We start from the raw sequence: 23,813 nt of genomic DNA on the forward strand, positions 1-23,813 counted from the left end.
ATAATTTAATTGTGTATTGCACCAACATATTTTAATTACATTTTCTGCTGCCCTGTTCAGGTGCTGAATGCATACCCTCAACATTTTAGGTGTCCAAATCAGGAGACCAGTGTGGGACCAATGGAAGATTCGGGCCAGGCCACCTGCCCATCTTACTTGAAGAACCACTTAGGAAGGGTCATCTTCAGAGCATCACATGGACATTCAGCCTTAATAAATTTTATAGCTTCCTGGCCCAGTCAGTGGAGATCAGAGGATCTTCCTAACTTGCCCATGATCCTACAAAAGCGAGACAGTGGAACAGCAGGACTGCCCTGCAAAACTCAGGGCTGTCTTGTTCAAACCATGACTTTCTTTGTCTTTCTCTTGCTCTCACTTCTCAATCCAGGGATCTTTAACCAACACCATACTCTCCCTCCCATACCCCATCTCAGGGCTATACCTAATCCATAGCATATTCTGGACCTATAATATTATATAAAAAAAATATATGATGTATTATATAGGTCTATCGTTATTTATTATGCAGGAGATTGTTGTGGCTGACAATGCATAGTACTGTCAATGAAATAACCTACTCATGGTCTAGTGAATAACATAATATGTATTTTCTTTATAATGGTGGTAAACCGGACTCAAATGTTTTTATTTTGTCATCAGACCTCACATTTTTTTTTGCAAAAGATGGATGTAAAATAAGCAAAAAAAAATAACACACACACACGATACTAACCACTTCAGGTATTTTTCTGAATCGCTTTCTATGGTATTTTTCTTGATGGCTTTACACACTTCTTGGAATTCAGTTATATGTACAGTGTATGTGAATGATGCTAAAGAAAAATAACCCCTGTCTACACTGAACAAGATAACTGTTAAATGTTAAATATGTACATGGGGTAAAAAAAAAATATTTTTATGATGGGTAGGAGTGAAATGCGTCGGTCACACTCAGCATTGCTTTTTACAAAGGACACGTGATGTACACAGAGAATTTACAATTTGTTTTCATCCGTTTGCAGGTATGGCTACTTACCCCGATAAGCTGTTTAAGTTTCGAAATGGACGCTGGGAGGACATCCTCAGTGACGACGTGAACAAAAAGCGGAATCTTGCTAGTTTCTTTGCTGGGCGCTCTGTGGCTTGCATTGACAGGAAGGTAAGGATGAGATCCAGCTATCTTATTTCTTGACGGTCTTCGTTCCCAGAATGTGGAGATTATATATAATATATATATATATATATATATATATAATGTGAAACGAAGTATCGTCTGAGTTAAGTTTTTGGTTATGTGACAAAAACATGGGACAGGCATGTGGTTATTCTGGATAAAACACAGAATTTGACCATTCAGTCCATCTAGTCTGCCATCTAATCAGCCATTGGTCTAAGCTTCAGGAGCCATATGCCTATCCCTCGCTGTATTTACGTCTACCTTCTGATGGAAGGCTGTTTATCTTCTCTACCACCCTCTCGTTACGTTAAGCCTCGAAGCCTTTAGTTTTAGATTATGATCTCTTTTTGTAACATTTCTCCTCCTGTTGCATAAACTTCTCTCCTGTACTTTCCAGTATTCCAGTATTTATATGTTTATGCCTCTCTTCTTTCCTCCAAGCTATACATACTGAGTCTTAGTCCTTAGTCTTTCCAGATCACTTTTATAATTTTATTTTTATAAAACAAGACTCACGAAAGAAAAATTTGAATTTTTACAGCAGGAAACAAAAATGTATATTCTGAAGGGTCTTATCAGCCATTAAATTCTATGCCTGCGTTTCTATATTTTTAAACCGGGGTACCATAAAATCAAACTAATCATTCACGCTCTAATGATTTCCGAAACTGCACGTTACCATTTATATTTTACTTTCCCAATCTTAATAAAGAAATGTTATTGCTGAAAATATTGTTTTATCTGGTTCTGGAAATATTTTTCTATTAGGATTTTCTTTAATTTTTGTCACTCCTTCCATCAGAAAAAATCTGAAGCCAAAGCTGCTGTTTTCACAAATGAGCGATTACATTTTAAAAGGGCCAATTTAATTTCATTCCGGTTATTGTGTCTTTTCTCTGTATTTCAAATCCTAATAGAATTTTGATGTGTGGCAGAACTGAAACCTTCAAGAAAAGCATCTCTTGTTACTCTGTTGAGCGTGTTTGCTATTGTAAAGCCCATCAATAAACTCATTGCCTTGAACTGTGTTCTAGTGTGACCTTTGATTAAATTGGCATCTTAGAGAGACTGCCACCATCTCCGCACTTTAAGATGGATGGTACTATAAGTAGTTTTGCTTTTGAACATATTAATCACTTTGGACTTGGTAACAACTGGCACTCTCCGTGAATGAGAAGTGTTTGAATAGCAGCCATAGCCACAGATAGAATCCTATAGAATACAAGATATATTCCAAATGTAAGCATGTATGCATTAGCTGTAAGGCTACTGTGAAGACAAAGTAACAAATGACCAAGTAAGATTGGAAAGGACAGACTAGATGAGTCAATCATTTGTAAAATATGCAAATATATTTATATATATATTTATATTTATTTTTATATATATATATATATATATTTCTTTATTTTTATATATATTTATTTATATATATTTATATATTTCTTTACATTTATATATATATATATATATATATATATATTTATATATTATTATTATTATCTTTTATTTATATAGCGCCAACAATTTATATATTTTTATATATATATATATATATATATATTTTTTTTTATTATTATTATTTATTTATATAACATCCCATTGGCTTTATCGGGAATTATTAAGCATCATTTTACTACAGTAACACTGGAATCACGGCCTTCAATGTTTGATAGAGCAGTTCATTATTATTTTCATTTTTGTTATTTTCATGGGACTTCAAATTATGGAAACCATTAAAGGCCATTTTATTTTATACCATCTTAGTCGCTTCATAATTGTGGCTACAAATTGTTACTGTTTATCAAGCTACCCTCGATGGCTGATAATTTTGGCGCAGCGCTGGGTGCTAACATGAAATGTTCGCTGCGTATCCTCCGTAATGGTTTCCCAAAATGAACTTCTTCTGTTGGATATCTGTAAAACAACCTGAAATAATTAGAGGAGACTTACAATACTACAGGGGTTTCATAAAATACATTGCTCTATAAAACTAGCAATTTACACAGCATTTAATAAGACATTCTTCAGGGGGCTTTTAACACTGTCCAATGTAGGACAGGAATAATAAAATGACTCAATTTGTGCAGCATGTATCAATAAATAAGCCCCTAATGTATTTTAAAATTACAATCTCCCAGATATAACGCAGAGATCCATCTGTCTATGTACTCTATCCATGTGCTGTCTAAGTTTCATTGTCCGTGACTCAGTGGCTTCTCTCTCCTCTTCTTCGTTTACCTGACTTGCATGCATATTGTGTAGTTGCCTTAGTTTCCAACTTTTTCATTACTATTTTGGACCCCCTCTGCATATATCCAGGCTGCGTGGAAAGCAATCGTAGTCCGAACGGTCCTTTATTCTTTTAGCAAGGAAATTCATGCTTATTTACTAATACATTTTTTTTTTTTAAAAAAAAAACCAAATATGTGGAATGACATTAGTTGATGATCATCAAAAAGAGAAAAAAATAAAATACAGTAAAATGAAAATAAAGAAAAAAAACAGCAATCCTTATCAGAATCCTAATAGGATTTGGAACGACGTATGTCACAAAAGAGACAAAATATAAAACGATGACAGTCTAACACAGCGGTCTCAAAACTTTTATTTAATGATAATAATTAATGATCAGCTGCTATGGAAATGTGTTAAGTGTCATCTTAGGTATTTAGAATATATTTGAAACTGTGTTATCCATTTATTGTTGTGTCAATTTTTAAATTGTATTTCTTCTGGGTTAGTTGCGGAAGAACGGATACATATTAATAAACGGATACCTTAAGCCAAAAGCACTTTCAGGTTAGAGTCACAATGCAAATGGTTGCGAGTTTATTCCTAGACAAACCCCATTATAATTTGAAAAATGATAGGTATAAATCAGGCTAGCAGACAATATTCTGCAGAAAAGTTTGCCGAGTGTTGCCTTGCTGTTAACCATTCGTGTAATAACTTAACGTGGCACATCCATCCCTAACTTGGTGTGGGACATTACTAATTTAAATATTTTTAATGTGTAATTAATGTGTCAGTAATATGGTTTTTGCTTGTTCTCTCAATATAACTACATTAGTTATTTTTGAGTTAAACACTCACCCGCCAAATGGCGTATGACTAGCTCCTTTGGAATTTGTTTGCCGTAACTTTAATTGTAACCCAGTCTAGTCTGTGTGTCTGTGTAACACTTTTACATTTTTTGCACGTTGGCATTCCAGCTGAGTTTGTTTAATTTGGAATATTGACCATTTGTTCTATCTCATTCAAGTTTGCCTTGGCTGCCAACTTGCAGTTGCTTGACCTTTATCATAGACTCCGATGCTGAATTGTAAAACTCTTATTATAAGATTCATGCAACCGGCTCATTGGTTATTGTGTGAAGCCTATTTATCAAAATGCGTAACTTTTTTCTTTTCACTTATTAACAAAGCAAACCTGAAGTGTTCTAATTCATTATTTAAGTGGCCTTGAAATACATTAGTAGGAATCACAGATTATAGAATACAACTTCTCCATTGTTTAGTTTCTATACTTTCTCAAGGTTATGAGGTTTTTTTTTAAAAAAATCTAGTTTTATTATGTTTCCAGTGACTTTATAATATCATAAAATGATTAGAGGGGTAGATGATAAAAAAAAAAGTGCAAAATGTCTTCAGGATAATAGACAAAAATATGTTGACAGTGTTCTACACAAGGAGAAGACCTCTAGGTAAACGAATAAAGAAAAAACTTATGTAGTTATTTTAGCCCAGGAGAAAATAGTCTTTAGGTGAACTTGACAACTTTTTGTTTGGTAACATAAAAAAGATATAAAGTTATATAAGCTTTCAGAACCTCAGAGGTTTCTTCTTTAGATGGAAATATCTATCGCTCCCAAAAGCTTATGACTTTTACAACTTTTTCAATGTCAACACCTTCAAAACATATGCAGTTGGACTATAGACATCAGATATGGTATAGACTTAAAACATGCGAGGCCAGAACTCCGTCCAAAAATACCACATACTAAAAGAGTTCAGTGGTATAGGACAGAAAGGCTCAGCCATTGCATATTTATAATAAACTATATTTTCTCTGTGACATAATGAAGGAAGGATGAGGAGAGGACCTTGATGTGCTTGGCAATCTGTTTGGTAGGAAGCACCTCTCAGTTGGACTAATGTTTCTAACAGATGGGATAGCATGGAAAAGAATGTTATAGTGTTTGAGAAGGGCAAGGAAATGAGCAGAAATACGACAAAGTTAATTTGTAAGAGGAAACATTCTTTTTTGAAAAGTAGAAGCAGAAACAGTAGTTGGAAATAGAAGAGAGAAGAAAGAAGTTACTCGTTTTGCTTCAAAAACATCTAACAAAAGCCGTCACTCTATTAGTGGGATATTTTTGGACGAAGTAGGACTTGTTTTGACAAATGAGTGTTTGTGTCTCTGATTCCTGCTGTCTGTCACCTTTCTTCTGCCTCAACATGTAGTTCGCTGTCTAATGGTAATCACTAAATCAGAGTCGCAGCTGTTGCCCTGGAATAATGGTTCGGCTGGAGGGGGCCCAGGTGCTGTCTGTGGGCTTCTTTTTGCGCAGCGCACCGATCTCAGACATTTCACAGAACTTGTGTGTTTTATAATGACTTGACAGACAGGATCTCTGTATTCATGTTTAGTTTTTAGTAAGAAAACCCAAGAAAGCTTTTTCCATGTATAAGAACATCTGTGGATTTTCAAACAAGGATTGTGAAGCACATATTAAAATGTTCTGACATTGACATTGCCCTAATTTGTTTAATGAACAGGGAGGGCAACAAGGTAGCACTCCATCTGCTACAATTTCCATTATGTCCAGCCAAGTAGACAGTATAATTTACTTAACCCTTTGTGGACTAGTAAAGTTAAGATGTAGTTCATCAACGAGCCCCCATTTAGGGTTCAGGGATGGGGGAAGCCTCTGTTCTCTCTCTCCTTGGCCAAACCTCTGGAAGGGTCAGATCTATGTATCTCCACCCAATGTTGTGAAGTCATTGGCTTCTAAAGGACGTTATGGATGGAAGTAGAGGACTGCATTGGGAGGCGGGTCCCGCAAGGATGCCTTCTCGCTGCTCCATTACAGTGTCTCCTATCTTGCTCCGCCCAGGAACAAGGCGGAGTCATGTGATGTGACATCACTTCCTGTGACTCTGCCTTGTTCCTGGGTGGAGCAAGAGAAGAGACGCTGTGAGGGAACAACTTGAGGCCAGCCTTGCGGGACTGCGCGGGAAATCAGTCAAGGAGCCGGGCGGGATTGGCCACAATTGTGGCAGGAGCGGAACACCCACATTGCGGGAGCGGGCTTCAAAACAGCGGGAGCGGGCGGAAGCAGGATTAAAAAAGCAGTCCCGCGCAGCGCTCTAGATGGAAGGACTAAAGGCTACCCACCAAAAAGTCGGATCTTAAGAGCTCAGATTGTTGGGGCTAGAAGGAAGTGGAAAAAAGTGATACAAACTGAAGGGTGCATGTGGATACTACGCACTTGCTGTCAACACAATTAAAAGTTGTGCACTTTCTTGGACGTTATTGAGTGGACCTAGTATCTTTCCTCACCATTTTCAATTCTCTCTTCAAAACAAGAAAATATTACAATACATTCTAATGCAGACAAGCAAGTAGGAAATAAGGTCTGTCACCAACTTCTTAGCAGGGGCAGTCGATAATACGCCTTGTGACCTATATTTTACTTTTTGTCTCATTTCTTTCTATGGCTACAAGCATCCTTGTAGACACTGCTTATCAATGTTACTAACCCCCTGTTACACAGGCTCCTTTGCATGCAAATACCCTAAAGTTCTTCGATGTATATTAGAAACATCTACAGCCCATGAGAATATCTGTCTGTGTGCCACAAATGTAGAATATTTACAATGAACAAAAAATGACAAGACCTTCCGAGCATTCCCTATTTTGTTTTATTTTATATGTCTCCAACTAGAATCCTTAACGTTGCAGCATTATGCTAATGTTCACATACGTGTATTTTGCTCTCCATGAGTATAATACTGTGTATGTATATGTGTGTGTATATGTATATGTATATACGTGTTTGTTTTGCATTACGCTCAGCCGATGGTCCCAAACCACAAGTTTAGTGCGCTGACTTGTTGAAATCAAATGGTTTGGCTAATGGTGGGTTCTTGCAAGAGTACTGCAACTTAACCCTAACTTACCCAGGGTTACCAAGACAGATTTTGGAAAAGTACTCACAGAATTAAAAACACCCTGAAAATGTATACAGCCTTACTATGATAAATATGATAACATCTCATCTCAACTTTATACAAATTTGACTAATTAAAGCCCCAATTTCGTGTGTGCGTGATTGTCTTCACTGTAGTTATCATAATTAGGCACCAAAAGAACACAACGTGGAATATTATCATTTTGTGAAAGTTTACATGTTTTGCAATGCAAACTGTCTGCCAAGACAGCATTACCAGATACGTATTTTTGTACAAGATATTTTCATCTATTTTTTTTTTTATATCCTCAAAAAATATGCAAAACGTATTCCACAATAATTTACACTTCCCACTACCAGTGCTTGGATACGAGAATGAAGAGTGATGATGAAATTATTCATTCTTTCTGAGTCTTCTATTACAATTAATAAGTATTTTCATTAATAATATTTTAGTAAGGGGACAACTTTTTTCCCCAACAATATATTTTTTCAAGACACTAAATATATATATATATTTTTTTTTTAAAACTCGAGCAAAAGTGATGTTATTGTCACACTTTTTTCTTCTCCTGTAGATTGGCTGGCAAGCGTGGTTGGAGTCGCGCAATTTGCTCCAATTAGACTTTTATTACGCTGTAAAGACCGATATAAGTTAAAATAGTTAATTTCAGATAAGAACCAAACTGAGGTCTCTTGATCTATACTTTGTGTACCCCTTTGTTCATTCAGTTTCACATCTCCAATCCAGTTCATTCCTCCACCGATATTCTAATGCTTTGCCCATTCATAAATCTTAACCCATTGTTTCCCTTTATCATCCCTTAAATCCATTCTGGATTATTCCCCCCTTCCATTACTAGTATAGTATAGTAGGTTTAAGAGAAAGACTTTAGTCAATCAAGTTCAACCTTTCACACATACCTAGTTCTAAAGTTGGTCCAAAAGAATGCAAAAAACCCTACTTCATGCAATTATGCCACAGCAGGGGGAAAAAAATCCTTCTTGATTCCATAGCGGCAATCAGATTACTGGATCAACTTGCTAATACGACTGTCTTTTGTGACAGGTGTAGCCGTTTATGTTATGCTGAACCAGAAAATCATCTAGACCTTTCTTAAAAATATCCAGAGTTAGATAATACAACATCGTTAGACAGAGATGTTATATTATCTAACTCCGTGGATACTCATCTATTAACCCATGGTTATTCTCTTAATTTTCTTTACCTACATTTCCGGCCATCCAAATGGATTAAGGGGTTGTAAACGAGGGAATATTGGGAGTTATGTATAAATGAAAGACGTAGAGGAAGATAAGAGACAGTGGGAATTATGTTGAAAGGAGAAGAGAGCGGGGGAATCGAATGGATATAAGTGAAGAATGAATGGAAAAAGGCAACTGTAGATGTTCCTTTTAAACAGATCCTCCTTTCTTCCCACTGTGTTTTATGGAGCTCTCAGTACAAGAAACAGAATCATGTATTGAGATTAAGTATTTTCCGATTTTTCACTGGGAACAGAGTTGTTTGTAAAATCTTCTTGGCAGCCAAGGGTTTAAATTATTCCGCTGCACGCTCAGCCTCTCTGCTCTGAGGAACGCGAGAAGCACACGTTTGGTGTTTGGTTTCTGTTCTGCGGAGCCTTCTGAGAAGTTTTCAAAATAAATCACAAGTTTTGTGCAGGGCTTTTTCTAGAGAATAAAACACTTTCAAAGGCCTAATTGACAGGGAACGGAGCAACCCGTGTGTGGAATTCCTAATAGAACTGACCCGCTAATCGATATTACTCCAGAGAAAAAGATTCATTTGTCTCAGATGTGATGCAGATCGGAAAAAAATACATTCAATTACTGTTATAGATGAAACATATTGAGTTATTTTCCGTGTCGGATAACATCTTGCATCACAAAATCTGTTAAGGTCAACAGACTATGGATTATGTCATTTTTATTGTTTTTGGGTGTTTTTTTGTATTTTTATTAAAAAGACAATAGAGGTATTTAAAAACATTGCTCACTTATATTTATTTAATGGTTTGCTTGAATTTTACTATCACCCCACGTGTGAATTTCTCATGCTCTACATTGTTCTAACAAGCTGCGCATGGTCTCATAGCAGTAGAACTTGTTTGGAACATAGTAATCCTGTAGATACAATAAAACACAAAGGAACAGAGGTATGTATGCTTTACGTTAACACTAAAAGAAAAGGTATAAGATGTGGGATTGGAGGTATATGTCCCTCCAAATAGAGAAAAATAGATAAAACATAAAAATAAACTTAAGACCCAATTAATTATATTTGCTATTTTTTAAGTGTTATTGAACAGTAACTAGTGAAAGATAAATGTTTAAATGGACTAACAGGTGATTATGCTGTAATGTATTTTATTACACTTCACCCTTAACATATCAAATGGATGCAGAAATGAGATGCATAGGCTGCTTGTAATGGGAGCTTAAAGGGACTTTTTCTAAAGCCTTCTGTAATGGTCATTTTTACAATGTGTCATCACGCCATGGATTAAAAACCCATATAACGTGCATACTTGGCCGACGATCCCTCGCTTTCCAGAACCCTGCAAAACGTAGCGAATGCCACAAACCGATAGAAATAATACTAAATCAATAAACCGATTAGCAGAAATAATTCTGCGTTCATAAAAATGCACAACGAGGCCCTAGAACATAATGCCTTTTTACATTTTCATTACGCTTCAGATAAGAGACGATGACTGTGGATAAGTGTGTCCTTCATTTACTTAGAATTACAATCCCTGCTTATGTGGAATTGCCTATGGTTGGAAAGCCTCCTTATTGCCTTGCTTTCATCTGGGCTACTGAGAAAAAGCGGTACATAAACAATTGAAAGAGACATTTAGCAAGTTAGGTTGGGAGTTTTTCAATTTAGTTTTACGGCCTTATAGCTATGGCTGATGGGGCAGTAAATGAACAAGCGTAACTCTTGTTGTGGCGCACTTCTGCGTAACTGATATGTAATTGTAAGTTATTCTTCTAACTTTAATACCTCTCTTAGTTGTAAAGTGATTATCCCCAGCACTAGTAGACATATGAGGCAGATTTAATTTTATTTATGAGTGCCGTTGACTTTAGAACTCCTATTAAATTATCTTTAATTATTTTTGGCAGTATCCGATCCCACCCATACAAACCTAATTAATCGGTTTTCCTATCTTCTACGCCATCATCTCTAGCGCTATGCACTTGTTATTAATCTCTATATATTGTAACATTCACATTCATGGTGTGTGTGGCAAAAATAAGACTTCTTGATTGGCTGAATTTCAAGCCAATCAGGAGGCTAATACATTTACCAGTTTGTTTGTATAATTCTTTTTAGCTTAAGCGGGGGGGGGTGTATTTTGCAAGAAAAATAAATTTAATATTGGAGTTAATAGCCTGCGTCCATGTGCAGGAATATGTTCAGAGTTGGTCTCCTAGCCTGCCCATGTTCTGCAGAGTATTTCTATGTAAAGCTTTAAGTTCTATGCTCTATTAGTCTGCCACCTTGGCACACAGGGGGCCGCAGGGTCGATCCTGAGCCCTGTTACTAGGACAGAATGCTTTTTTTTGGAATAAGTTGATGAAAGCCTAGTGCTTGGGCAAGTGCCCCAGAATCTTGATCGGTCAAACCATCAGCTAACCTGAACAAGCTGTCCTCGTGAAACGCTGCTCATTCACTATAGGGAACTATAGGGCATTCCCATTCTCACGTAAATATTTGCTTCATAAAAATGTTCTTCTTCCATGTCAGCAAAACGTCTCTAGTCTATGACAATCTGTTAATCAGGGGGGAATGTGACCTTGCCCTGAATGCATCCTAATCTGAACACCGCTGGAATAATGACAAACAGTTCATATTAAATTAATCTACAGAAACTACCCTTCGTCTAAGAGGCGCACATAAATAATTAAGGCCTCTGCAGTATAATATAAACAATCGCGTCTCGTTAATTATCTCTGTTATGAAATGTTTTCACCTGATTTGACCACTGCCGCTTTACGCCGAAACTTTGTATCCGTGATTGATTCGCCGTGATTCACTTCACTGAATGTGCTTCTACATTTTATAATTTGTCACATATGCGATCCGTAATATCTAAACAAAAGTACAGATGTAACCAGAGTCCTGGCAGCAGAGGCACCATAGCACCCATGTTTCCCTTCTATGAACCCAAACCCCTCATTCTTTTTCTGGGGTGACCGCTATCTCGCAATCCCAGCACACATAATGTTTCAGCCATGCTAGATCAAGCCGTGCCGGTCTTGAAATGTCTGTATAGCACTATACTAGCCCAGGAGAATGTATAACTGGATACTATCATGTGCTGTTTGTTTTGCATTTTGTCTTCCACGGTTTCCCTGTGCTTTTTGGAATATAGTGTTGTGGTGGAGCCTCAGCATATAATTGCTTACTTCTATCTCTGCAGGGTACAGGAAAATACTCCATCTATGTTGCAAACTATGCCAGCAGCAATGTGGGTCCTCATGCTTTGATTGAACTGGATGAAGCGGCTAGTGATGTTCCAAGAGGAATCGTTGCACTTTCAAATGTGGCAGCAGAAGCCGGAGTGAACAAGTACACAGGTATTGGGGAAAACATGTATGGACCTTATTTACGGTATAAAGACTCGTCAGAATGCCCAAAAGTTTCTGAAAAATCCAAATAATAGAGAAAGCCACCATGGGTACAAAGCCAAGTAACGTAATCAGTGGCTACCTGTGGAGGGTGTGATTGGGCAAAGGGTAGGACGTTGGTGGAACTGGATGAAGCTAGTTGCTTCCACTCTTTTAATGGAATGGAAGCAACTAGCTTTCATACCCTTAAGTGTCTTGGCACGTTAAGCAAGTCCCACGGTACGCTTATACCCGAATTATTTAATGTTAATGTGCTTTACCCTTTCACCACCACTAGGAGGCTATCTACTGCCCCTCTGTAATACAGTATTTTCTAAAATGACTCCCTTAGACCTGGGTCTCATATATTCAAACCAAACCCATTTTCATTTATTAGTAATGCATATATTTTTTAAATTCTGTAGACAGTTTAAGTTGATTGACTACTAGGGTAAGAAAATCCTAAAATTAATTTTATGAACAAAAAAAGAAATACTTCCAAGATTCACTGAAGAAGCATCATCTGGGACATTTGATAGCACTAAAAGCATCATGCTCAAATTAAGTGAAATTGTTACAAAATTAACGACATCATACTGATTGCTAGCAGACATACTGATGCCTAAAGTTACATTATTTCAAGAGGTGTAATGGGAATTAAAAGGGATGGGCCCTTCACAATCGGTGTACACTACTTTTTTTATTTTTTAATATGATATATCCTGCATTTTATTAACTTATTTATTATTATTTATTGCCCTTATGCTAAGGATTATACATATAATATATTCTTTCTCATCTATTGTTGCCGACAAGGTTTAGTATTGCATTTTATTTTTAAAATAATTAAAATATGGTTATCATTTTTCAAACTTTTTCACAAATATAGCATTCTGTTCAGTAGAATTTCTGTAATAGACCTTGTAAGGCATTTTAATGGAAATTGTCATAAATTATCATGTGCCATGATTATTATGGATTCACAGCTTCATCTTGGTAGAAAAGGTTCAGAACTGCCCATTTCAGTACATTACAAAGCAGTAGCATATATTTAAGGTGCAATCTACATTTTAGGCACAGTTTCAAGAAATGCTGGAAAGGTCATATAAAAGGCCTGGGTGACACTCTATTATTATTTCTGTTAGATTTTAATTATATTTTCTGTAATAAATCCAAAGAAACTTTAAAAAAAAAAAAAAAGCATAACCCATTGATTCCATCTATGCTCCAATACAGTCAATGTTATGTTTATAGAGCTGTCTGTAAGAGTTTTAATCATTAGAGACTGTCAGTCAAAGGTTACAATGTCTCTTCCCAGAAGAAGTCTGGGACCCCCTCCTTAGTCATTCTAGCTTTTTGGTAGCAGTAGAGAACAACTTACTGTAGGGTCTCTTCTCTTTATAGGAGAGACTTTTGTTTTTCATGTCTACATCAGGCTAGCGGCATAGAGTGAAGATCAAATTAAATACTAGCTCTACACCGTTCAGAGGTGGATATCTGTGTCTATTACTACTGTCACTAAATACTAGACTTGTGCATTTGAATTGCAAATTTACCAAATTTTGATAAATTCAGCAATTTGTATAAAGCCATGAAAACAAGGTCAAACCCCTATGGATTGGTGGAAAACAAAGCAAAAAAGCTTGACATTTTTGTCTAATATAGGCCCACATTCACTCACATTCAGTCACGCTCTCAGTCTCACACTTTAATTCTCATTCACTCTCTCACGCTCTTACCTTCTCTAACTTGTATCTTCTCATCTCTCTTCAAACTGCTATCCTGAATCTTCTATCTTTGCCTGCATCTCCACGCACATAACCCCGCAGGAACTTCCATCAAAATGACAGCACTTGCGGTGACATCCTCTCCTTGATCCTTCAATCAGGGGAGAGGATTTCACCGAAAGTGCTGTCATTTTGTCCAACAAGTTAGGGCAATATTGCGGCTCTTTCGGTGATGTCCTCTTCCCAATTGGAAGATCGGGGGAAGGATGTCGCTGCAAGAGCCGGCATTTTGGAGGAAGTTCCCATCGGATTATGTCCATAGAGATGCGGACGAAGATAGAAGATGAAGAAGAAGATGCGGAAGTGGCCAGCAGAGACGGTAGGGAAACATTTAGAGTGTGATAGAGAGAATATGTGATAGAGAGTAAATGTGAGCACCACACAATTAATTTCCTGAATTAAAAATGCCCCAGAAAATTTTGGCCAAACTGAATGCCAAGGTGCTACTTAATGCCAAGGTGCACGGTAATCACTTTTAGAGAAATTCTGGAGGACTTTTGTACCTTCTTGTAAGCAGTGGGCCGTTTGATACATTTATTTTTTTTATAACGCACATTTCCTTTTGATGTAATAAAAAACTAATAACGCTGGGGAGGGGCACTTTGTGTTCAATAGAAAGCAATCATAAGTAAAACATATCTGTTTTCAATCTCATATGAAGCATGGACATTTTACATTCATGTTTATTTTTAGATGCAGCTGATTCATGAAAATCAAATTGGATGCCGATACTGAGTAGCAGGTGCATAGTCAGCCGTATTTCCTCAAATTTTTCATCAAATTGATTTTTTTTCATTTCTGCTTTCTGGTTAAATTCACCTGACTCTCCTTATCGATTTTTGGACAAAAAATAAAAATAAATTATATATATACATATATATATAATTTATTTTTATTTTTTGTCCAAAAATCTATAAATCTATATATATATATATATATATATATATTGTGACATTCATGTAGGATTGGTGGTGGAAGGGAGGTATGTTTCTCCTAGACTCCTTTCCTGCTAGGTGATTAATTTAGGTGAATGAGAGGGTGGATATAAAAGGGAAGCCAGGAGGGCAGGTAGCTCGCTGGCTGAGGACACAGAAAGCCTGTCTGTGGGAGAGACATGTGAGTAAAGGTTCCTGGACATATTATTGTTAAGTTGGCAGAGAGAAGCTCTCCCGCTGGTAGTGAGGGACATCCTTTGTATAGTAAGTACCGGACAGGCAAGGTTTTTCTTTTGTTGCTGTGTTATATTTCCTTTGTCTTTGCAACCTTTCCAATAAACCTGACCCTGTGTCAGATTGCACAAACCTACTGCCGTTTGCCTGGTGTGAATGAAGACGGGCACTTGTCCCTTGTCCTCAGCGAGGGGTGATCCCAGACCTACCTCACAATATATATATATATATATATATATATATATATATATATATTATGACCCTGGTGGGCTTGTATTGTTTGCCCATGATAATGAGGAGTCATTTCTATAGTTTACAACAGGTATAGTGATCCAAAAATAACCCCATGATGGAGCTGGGATTATTCACCGATAAGGGCAACTAGCAGGCATGGCTGATTGCTGGGTTCCATCCAGATCTTTGACCACCAGTGAGTTAGACAGGAAAGCTTTCTCTTGGGTTCATCACCCAAGTTCAGTCCCATTGAAATAAAGAATGTGTCATACATGTTACAAATCTTTACCTTTATGTGTGGAGGCTTATTCCATATGATCTGCCAGTTTATTTATCCTGCCAAACAATTTTTGGGGCGCAGACAATTTTTGGGGTACAGATTTACATTGAGCTAGATAATGTTTTAGCAGAATAAGCATTACATGTATTAGTGCATATAATGTATGTGTAAATCTATATGGAAATCTAGACCTCGTTAAATGTAGGTTAAAGTGCTATTTTTACCCCTAGGTGATGAAGAAATCAGGCACATACGAGCTTTGATTCTGTAATCAACACAGGAAAATGTCTAATTGGTGTGGTAATTTGTGGGTGTGATTCCCTTTTCTAACTCTGTAGAACCAGATGTGTTAAACAAATATAAAAAAGAAGGTATCTAAATATATTTTTTAAGAAAAGTGACTATGTTGGTGAGGAAGGCAGATTTAGAAGTCTGCCTGGAAGATTTAAATTTAAGAATGGGAGGTGATTTGTTTTAAAGTTCTGGATTGCTGCAAATGTAATTAGATTTGTATGTGCAATGTTAAGGAACATTAAAAAAATTAACTGTAATTTGAATTGGGGCTCTGAACACAGGGACAATAAGCCATAATTTCTATGCATTCATTATGTTGACCACACAATGTATTAATCCCGAGGAGGAACCTACTCCGTTTCCCAGAGGTATATTTTGGATGTTTTCCAAAATGTTGGGATGTTTTTCTAATTCAATGAAAATATTTGCTTGAAAAAAGCCTCAATTGTGTAAAAAGTAAAAACACTTTTGTTTTAGACAGTAATTCAATAGTGAAAACGTCTGTAGAAACGCAAGTGGACCACTTTGGATAAGATCTCCACCTCAACAATACCCACCGGACTGAATAAAGGTTTAGTGTTGTAAAAACCTTTAACACTTAATCTTTATCAAATATCACCATATAATGATAGAGATTTGCTACTTTATCCAAATCCTATTTTTTATAGTTGTGTAAACAAAATAAGCACATGTATTTGTATTTACATCTAATTATCAACATCTACCTATTGAAGCTTATATGTGCGCCACTGGGAAGGTATATCAAGTTACCTTATCTCTGTTGTATTAAGTTGCTGATTGTTGTTGATTGGTTGAGGCAGTCTGCAAAGGTTGGGTGAGGAGAAAGGTCAGGACGGGATATTGCTTCAATAAATGATTTTTCCATAGCCTGCTATCTATAATAATAACTAAATATGTCTAAAACAGCTTGCACTGGTTGCCAAAAATAAAGCACTTGGGAACTAAAGTTCCACTTTACAGATGGGAAATGATTTCAGAATTTGGCTTACATTACATTACACTTATTCGTAAGTCACAGACAGGTTCCACAGTGCTATTACAATCAGGGGAGGGTAAAAAATTAACAATAACATTCAATTGGATAGTCAATAGTGAAAAAAACATTAAGATGTACTGAAACAGTAGGAGAAAATGGTCCTGCTCTTACAAGCTGCAAGTTCTTTTATGCAATATTGCGCTGTCCATAAATAACGTCAATGGCGGTGGAGCACTGCGATAGTAGTAGCTTTAGAACCTTTCTCTTCTGATAGTAGTAAATATAAAGGAGCGTCAATAAAGACACAAACTCTTTTATAAAATCGTATTTTTCTCCCTGCTTTAATTGCTAGTGTTATTCATTCGTCTGACTACAAACTCTGAACAAATAGAGAAAGTTCCTTTATTTCACCATACCCAGTCAAAACTAATAAAGTATGAAACTCTACTTTATATTAAGGGCCAGTTAAAGACTAAAGGTCACGATTACAGTAAATATAACTAACATGAATTACCTTATACTTTTGCCTGCTAGGCCTTCCTCCAATGTCTGAAGGCCATCTAAGCCGGTCTACATATTGGCATTCCTTTGGAACGTACGTATTGTGTCCGTGAAATATATGTATAGATTGTACGACTTATTTTTATTAGGGTCAATGTCCTGGTAAAAGGTCCAAGCGCGTCCCACGTTCAGCTCACGTATAGTTCCATTACTTTGTTACGCCGGTCTTTTCCGCTCCCCGTAGCTCAGTATCGAGCATCCACGCGAGAGCTAACAAAATCATTGACTATTTATACACAGGCGCTAATTGCAATTTAGAAGGCCGCAGGTGTGGGAAATTAACATTTAATTGCCATTTCAACCTGTGTGTGTCACCTTGCGTGTCTGTAACATTCAAGGGTATGTAAACTTTAGATCAGGGCCATTTGGGAGATATCTATTATCATTATGATTTAAAAAAAGAGGCCAGCCAACAAGGTGATGATAAATGGCTTCATACGATCACTAGCCTTAAATAAGATATATTTCAGAATCAATGCCAACATTTCCCAATCTCTGCCAGGGTATGCAAACCATTGAGCACAACTGTATGGTATGAATTATAATATGATATTTTAAAAACCTTAAAACTAGTCTTTCCTCTGCAGCACTCATCGGATACAGAGTTTCCCACCTGCGGATAGTAGAGAACTCATGTTATTAGCACATTTTCTTTCACGAACTCCCTATGCTGGGGAAAAAAACTTGATAACTAAGGCTGATAACACAGTGTGCTTCCCAGATTACCGTTCAGGCATCAGCTACAATTAGTTCAGTACATTTTTCCTGATGATTACAGAACGTTCATTATTTGTAATTATCTGTGGATGATGGGCCGTCTAGTCAATCTCTGGCTCCTTTCAGCACATCTTAATTCTCCTTTTGATCAATATTTGATGATGCAGCATCATTGATTTGTTGTAATTTCTCTTGATCTATTGCTTTGCTACAATATCGTATAAAATGTCCTGGATTCTAATTATTTTAACACAATATTCATTAACACATTCAGGCTGGATTCTAGTTCTGTGATGTAAATGTTCTATCCCTGATCCCCCCTCCCCCGTGGTTTGCAGGAAAAAGCGTAGTAGTCATGTTTTATTTACTTGTTTTTACATTTTTTTTAATACAATCCAGACTTTTGAACTGCTTCTTTGGGTTCAGGCTGACAGACATCTGTGTTTGTGGATTAATGATCTGTAGAAACCACTAACGTCTCCGTATAAGTCGTAACAAATACAGCAACCATTTGGAATTAATACCACTTTCATGAGGCTGCATCCTATAATTTTTTGGAATAACACGCTCGTTAGTCCTATTGCCATAACATTTTCCGTATTCTCCATTATTGAGAATTGGATTGTCTGGAGAAATCCGAGATCCCTTATTATTATAATGAGTGGCTCCATAAAAAGTTTTCCCATAAACATGGCTTTAAAATGTCCTGTAGTTGTAGTTGACTGGCTTGCGCAATATCACGCTAGAATTAATGACGGGGTAATAGTACACCAACTCATCCTTCAACAATTTGGCATCAATGATCAGCCTAATAGATTTTAAGTAATTTCCCTGTTATGGCGCTATTGTCTCTTGATTTATCCGCGGCCATTAATTAGAAAGAAAGTCGCCATGGTAACAGTTAATTGTGTGTTATGAACAGCTTGAGATCTTAACCAATTGCAATCAGCAAATTAGATTTATAATTTTTGCTGGAATGGGAAGCATGTCAAACGTGGAAGATAAATGTTTTGGTTTTGTGCGCCTGCATACTTATTTAGTTTATTGATATCTGAGTAATCAGAAATACCTACTATAACTTACATTTTATGATGGGCTATTTCAATACTGCTTGACGTTTCATATCACTTGATCACCAAAAATTTAGTCTTCCCAGATATTCATAACATTGATTATCATTGCTAATTTATCACCTCCATTTTCAAATTGTTGAAGACAGGACATAAACACAAAGATTCTATCGATATCTTATAATTCTTTTCTTTAAGGCCTGGGTGCATTCTGTTAAACTTTTAAACTTATTTTTAGTAAAATGATCGCATTATAAACTTGATGAGCATACATAGATTTGTAGCACTTTAGGTATAAAGTCGCACCCTGCAAGACCCTTCAACAACCCCCCCAAAAAAAAACCAGAAAAAAAGGGAGAAAAAGAATCGCAAGCAATAGAAGGAAGTAAAACAGAAAAGTATCATTAGTATCAGTCAGAGATGTTTTTGCCTCCTTATTCAAGATTGTGTCAAACCAAACCATTCATAAAATGTGAAATAGCTTGGCTTTTAAGAGCTCTAAGGACGGTCTGCCGTGTATATCCATTGTTTCAACACAAATTTAATAACTGCCACTCAAATTATTCATCACTTGGCCTAGCATAGCCCAGTATGACTGCTTCTAGGGCAAGGATAAGGGTGGCATTCTTATTCATATTAACAAAGTTAGCTACCTGTTCAAACTCAGAGATTACGGGACATGTCCATTATGGAGTGTTTTTAGAATAAATCTCATGGTATTTTGGTATAGTTAAGGATTTCCAAGCTTTACACGCTGTCTTAATCCTGAGTGGGTACTTGGGGTAACAACGTGGACCACCAATACACATTGTGGCAAAGTGTCCAAGTTACAAGGCTTTCTGGCTCTGTTCTGTTTTATCTCCTGTGGAAGCTTTGCTCACAGTCCTGACCACACAACTCGACCCTTGTTTGAATGGAACTCCATCGTGGTAAACCTTGTACTAGAGCGGACGTGATCCCACATCACATGCACTCACATGAGTAAGTCATTTCCCACCAGCCTCACCCGCTCCGCCTCGTACTGCCACCCATTGCTCTGCTAGGCTGGAAACTTTCTTCAGTCTCCGTCCTTGCTTGTGACCTTCACAGTGACACTTTTCCAATTTGCTTTACTGCTCTTATTTTGATTGTAATTGTATTAATTTGAAACACGCCATCCCCCGTTTCACAAAAACCTGTTAGGATTTAATTAGATAAATTCAGAAAAAGAAAATCAAGGAAATGCAGGAAGTAAATCTTGGAAGTAAATTAGTTTCTTGCTATGACATAAAATTCAACAATATGTTGGCCGCAGATTGTGCATCACAGTTTTATGTCAGTATGAAGTCGCCCATAATTCTTTTATCACAACGTAGTTTTTGTGTTGGGTTTTCTGCCATATAACATATGAAGCAGACACTCTAGCCATCATATGTACTTTAACGCATAAGGTGACTGTGAGGTCCCTTAAAAAGTTAGCGATGCCCCCCATGGAAATGCAGGCATGGGTGGGATTTTGTAGAATCCTCCAATATCCACTTGCCCTTTTTGCCCCAGCTATTACCCATGCAGATGTGTTCCGCCGAATAGTAGCATATATTGAATGGTAGCCCTTTTACTGCCACTGATTGGCTGCTTCAAGTGGCGAGAATTATCGGCGCATGGAGGAGGTGCGGAGCTGTAGATCTGTAATTGCTTTTTAAAGTTTTAATGCATTTTAAAGTGCTTGCGGAAAAATGCTTTAATATACATTCCTATATGATGAGGCTGTCAGGGACAGTAGATCGTCGCTTTCATGTTCAAGTAGACCTGGTATTCACCCAACATTCATAAAAGGCTGAACCTATTAAAAAATAAATAATATTTTGTTTTCAGGTTTATGGGATTCATTATCTTCTAAGACTGGCACACTTATAATTTTGAGTTTGGAAAACCCTGATGCTGAATCATTCTCTCTTTGTTATTTTAGGCGGACGTGGAGTTACCGTTGGACCCATCGTGAATTCGGCTGCTTCTGATATATTCTGCGACAACGAAAATGGCCCTAACTTTCTGTTTCAGAATAAAGGAGATGGAACGTTTGTCGATATTGCTGCAAGCGCAGGTGAGTCGGTTGCGTGGTGTTGTGTTGTCATTATAAGACTGTTTATTTTTTTATGAGCACCTAATTAGACTAGAAATATGTACAGCTGGCACCCGCCATATGGGAGGTTGCAATGAAATGAAGGGGCAAACACTCTAAACAGTGTGGTATTAACCTTACATGTCTATTATGTTCTAGTAGAAGGCAGGGTGCAGTCTTATTCCCCTTTGTGCTTATACTTCATACCTGTTTATGCTATTTATAAGCCAGTAAGCTACTCCTGTTAATAAATAGGGATCAACACCACTTTGCACATTATTTTTTATATCCAGTAATGTTTTATCAAAATGTTTGGACTTTATTCACCATTTGGACCATTTTAACTCGTTGACTTTGCTGTGTATCATGAAGGGACAAACCTTCATAAGGACTTCATGAGGAGTTATGCTGCACAATGCATGGTTAAGTCGGTGCTATTTCTAGGTCCACGTATTAAAAACTCTAAAAACCTAAATAGATGTGTGTACATGGGTCTAAAATGTTTCATTTTTTGTAAAGTTTTTGGTCCATTCGGTTTCAGACAATGAATTTTGTTTCCTGTCCTTTTGGCTCGCACAAAATTCGGTTCGCTTGTTTTATCCGGAAACTAAATAGTCACACTCTTTCTCGCTCTCTTACAATGTCTCTCTAGGTTCTGTGTTTAGACAGATCTGCTTCTTCTTTTTCCTCCTGTCCTCCGCTGCATTCCTTATTCTTCTCCACAAATCCGTCTGCGTTAGTCTGGCCTCCTGGAGCACTTCAGCATCAGCGTGGAACCTCGCTGCTCACCACAGGGACAACCTCTCCACCGATTGGAGGTTATGCTCGTCGTGCATGCTGAGGCTCCACCCTAATAACGAAGTGCTCCAAGAGCCAGAGAAGAAAGGAGAAGAAATGGAGCTGTGTAAGTGGAGATGGAGAAGGTGAGAAGACATTGAGAGACAGTGTGAGGGGACTGAGTGCAGAAAACAATATTCAAACAAAAATTCAGAACTTTTGTTTTGTTGGAGCCCCCTCATCATTTCTGGATTTCTTACGAATTAACAGATTTTGCAAATTGAATTACAATAAAAATTTGTGCGAATATGAATTAATTAATCTGAAAGTGGATCTATTAAGCAGATTCTTAATGTGTGTGTATAGATAGATAGAAAGAAATAAAGAAAGGAACGGTACATTTTCCATTCAAGAAGGGAGACCTCTTAATCTACATTCCACCAAGGATACTAAAGCACTGAAAATATAATTAACTTCATTTTGCTTTTTCATCAAAATGGTATCATTGGAACTGACAACAATATTCTCCGCCAGTCTATAGCTTTACTGTATGCAGGAATATATTTATTCGATATACAAGTTAATAGTATATTCTCATTGCGGTGACAATTCTTGTTAGATTTTGGCTTCGTAGCAATACTCGGTAGAAAATGAACTTGAGTGATAAACCAGTGAAAATGCCACGTTCTGTTATACGTGGCCCATCATACAATTAAGCAAATGTACATTCCAATTAAACAAACTGTTATGTTTGAGACAAATCTATTAGGAGCTCTCGGTGCTGCATATTTCTCCCTAAATCTTGGAGTTTTTTTTCTTCTTCACCTGTACATTTGCATGGGGAGACGTGTAGTTCTCAAAGCTATTAGGGAAGGTGGATAGTTCAAAGTCGTCTTGCTATAAAAGCAAATTACAATAGCAATATGGAATTTAAAATTACTAATCATCTTTTATGGCACAAACAGAGCTATAAAATTGAACATAAAGAAACTCAATTAATTGTGATTTTCATGCAGGACCGGGGCTGAGGAGGGTTCATTTTCCTTGAAATATATTTATTGCTAAAACAGAGATGAAATCTAAAAATAGACGTGGAATCGGGAACTTTCCATGCTTTGGAATGGATGTAAATTATGGAAGGCATGGGGTAGCGCGGGGAGCAGTGCTGACGCAGGGATAGAAGCTATACTGCAGTTAATAATTTAGGCACATTAAAAGAGGTGACATGTCAAAGAGAGAAGCAGTGGGTGAAGATGCGGCGATAATAAGAGACGGATATATGTTTTTGGTATCGTATGTAATGATTGATTGTAATTACCAAGGTCATGATGCATTAGCAGAATTTTGAGGTTGTCAGAGGACTTTCAGAAAGGAGTAAAAAAAATTTTTTTTTGCTGCTGTAGCTTGATGTTCACGGAAGATTTAGAATTTTCTATTACCGCTTGCTATAATTTGCGGTGCAGATACTCATGTCTCGCCCGTGCTCATGCTGTGCTTGTCAGTGCTCTTTGCACCTTATGAGGAAATGCTAGGCATCCTCTAATGATTTATGCTTCCTTCACTATATATATATATATATATATAGGGCTGCAACTAACGATTATTTTAATAATCGATTAGTTGGCCGATTATTTTTTCGATTAATCGATTAATCGGATAAAAAAAACAATATGCAAATTTTTCGTTTATTTAAAATAATTTTATGAACTAGATGTTCAAAAACAACTTAAAATTTACATTAACATTCTTATTTTGTTATGAGCACACGTTTGCACCCAGCATAAGTTTGCGCTTTGCACCCAGCGCACAAGTTTG

The 23,813-nt window shown here is 36.9% G+C and overlaps 1 protein-coding gene across 2 annotated transcripts in view; it reads left to right on the forward strand.

Annotated features, from left to right (window-relative positions):
• Window positions 1-23,813, forward strand: part of CRTAC1 (cartilage acidic protein 1) — a 118,273-nt gene that overhangs the window by 60,552 nt on the left and 33,908 nt on the right. For both annotated transcript variants that reach the window (XM_053451332.1, XM_053451333.1), the window contains exons 4-6: window positions 1,023-1,159; window positions 11,825-11,981; window positions 21,069-21,203. In XM_053451332.1, coding sequence (XP_053307307.1) covers window positions 1,023-1,159; window positions 11,825-11,981; window positions 21,069-21,203 — 429 coding nt within the window. The remainder of the gene's footprint in view (window positions 1-1,022; window positions 1,160-11,824; window positions 11,982-21,068; window positions 21,204-23,813) is intronic.

The sequence above is a fragment of the Spea bombifrons genome, chromosome 11 (genome assembly GCF_027358695.1).
Source record: "Spea bombifrons isolate aSpeBom1 chromosome 11, aSpeBom1.2.pri, whole genome shotgun sequence".
NCBI classification, from domain to species: domain Eukaryota; kingdom Metazoa; phylum Chordata; class Amphibia; order Anura; family Pelobatidae; genus Spea; species Spea bombifrons.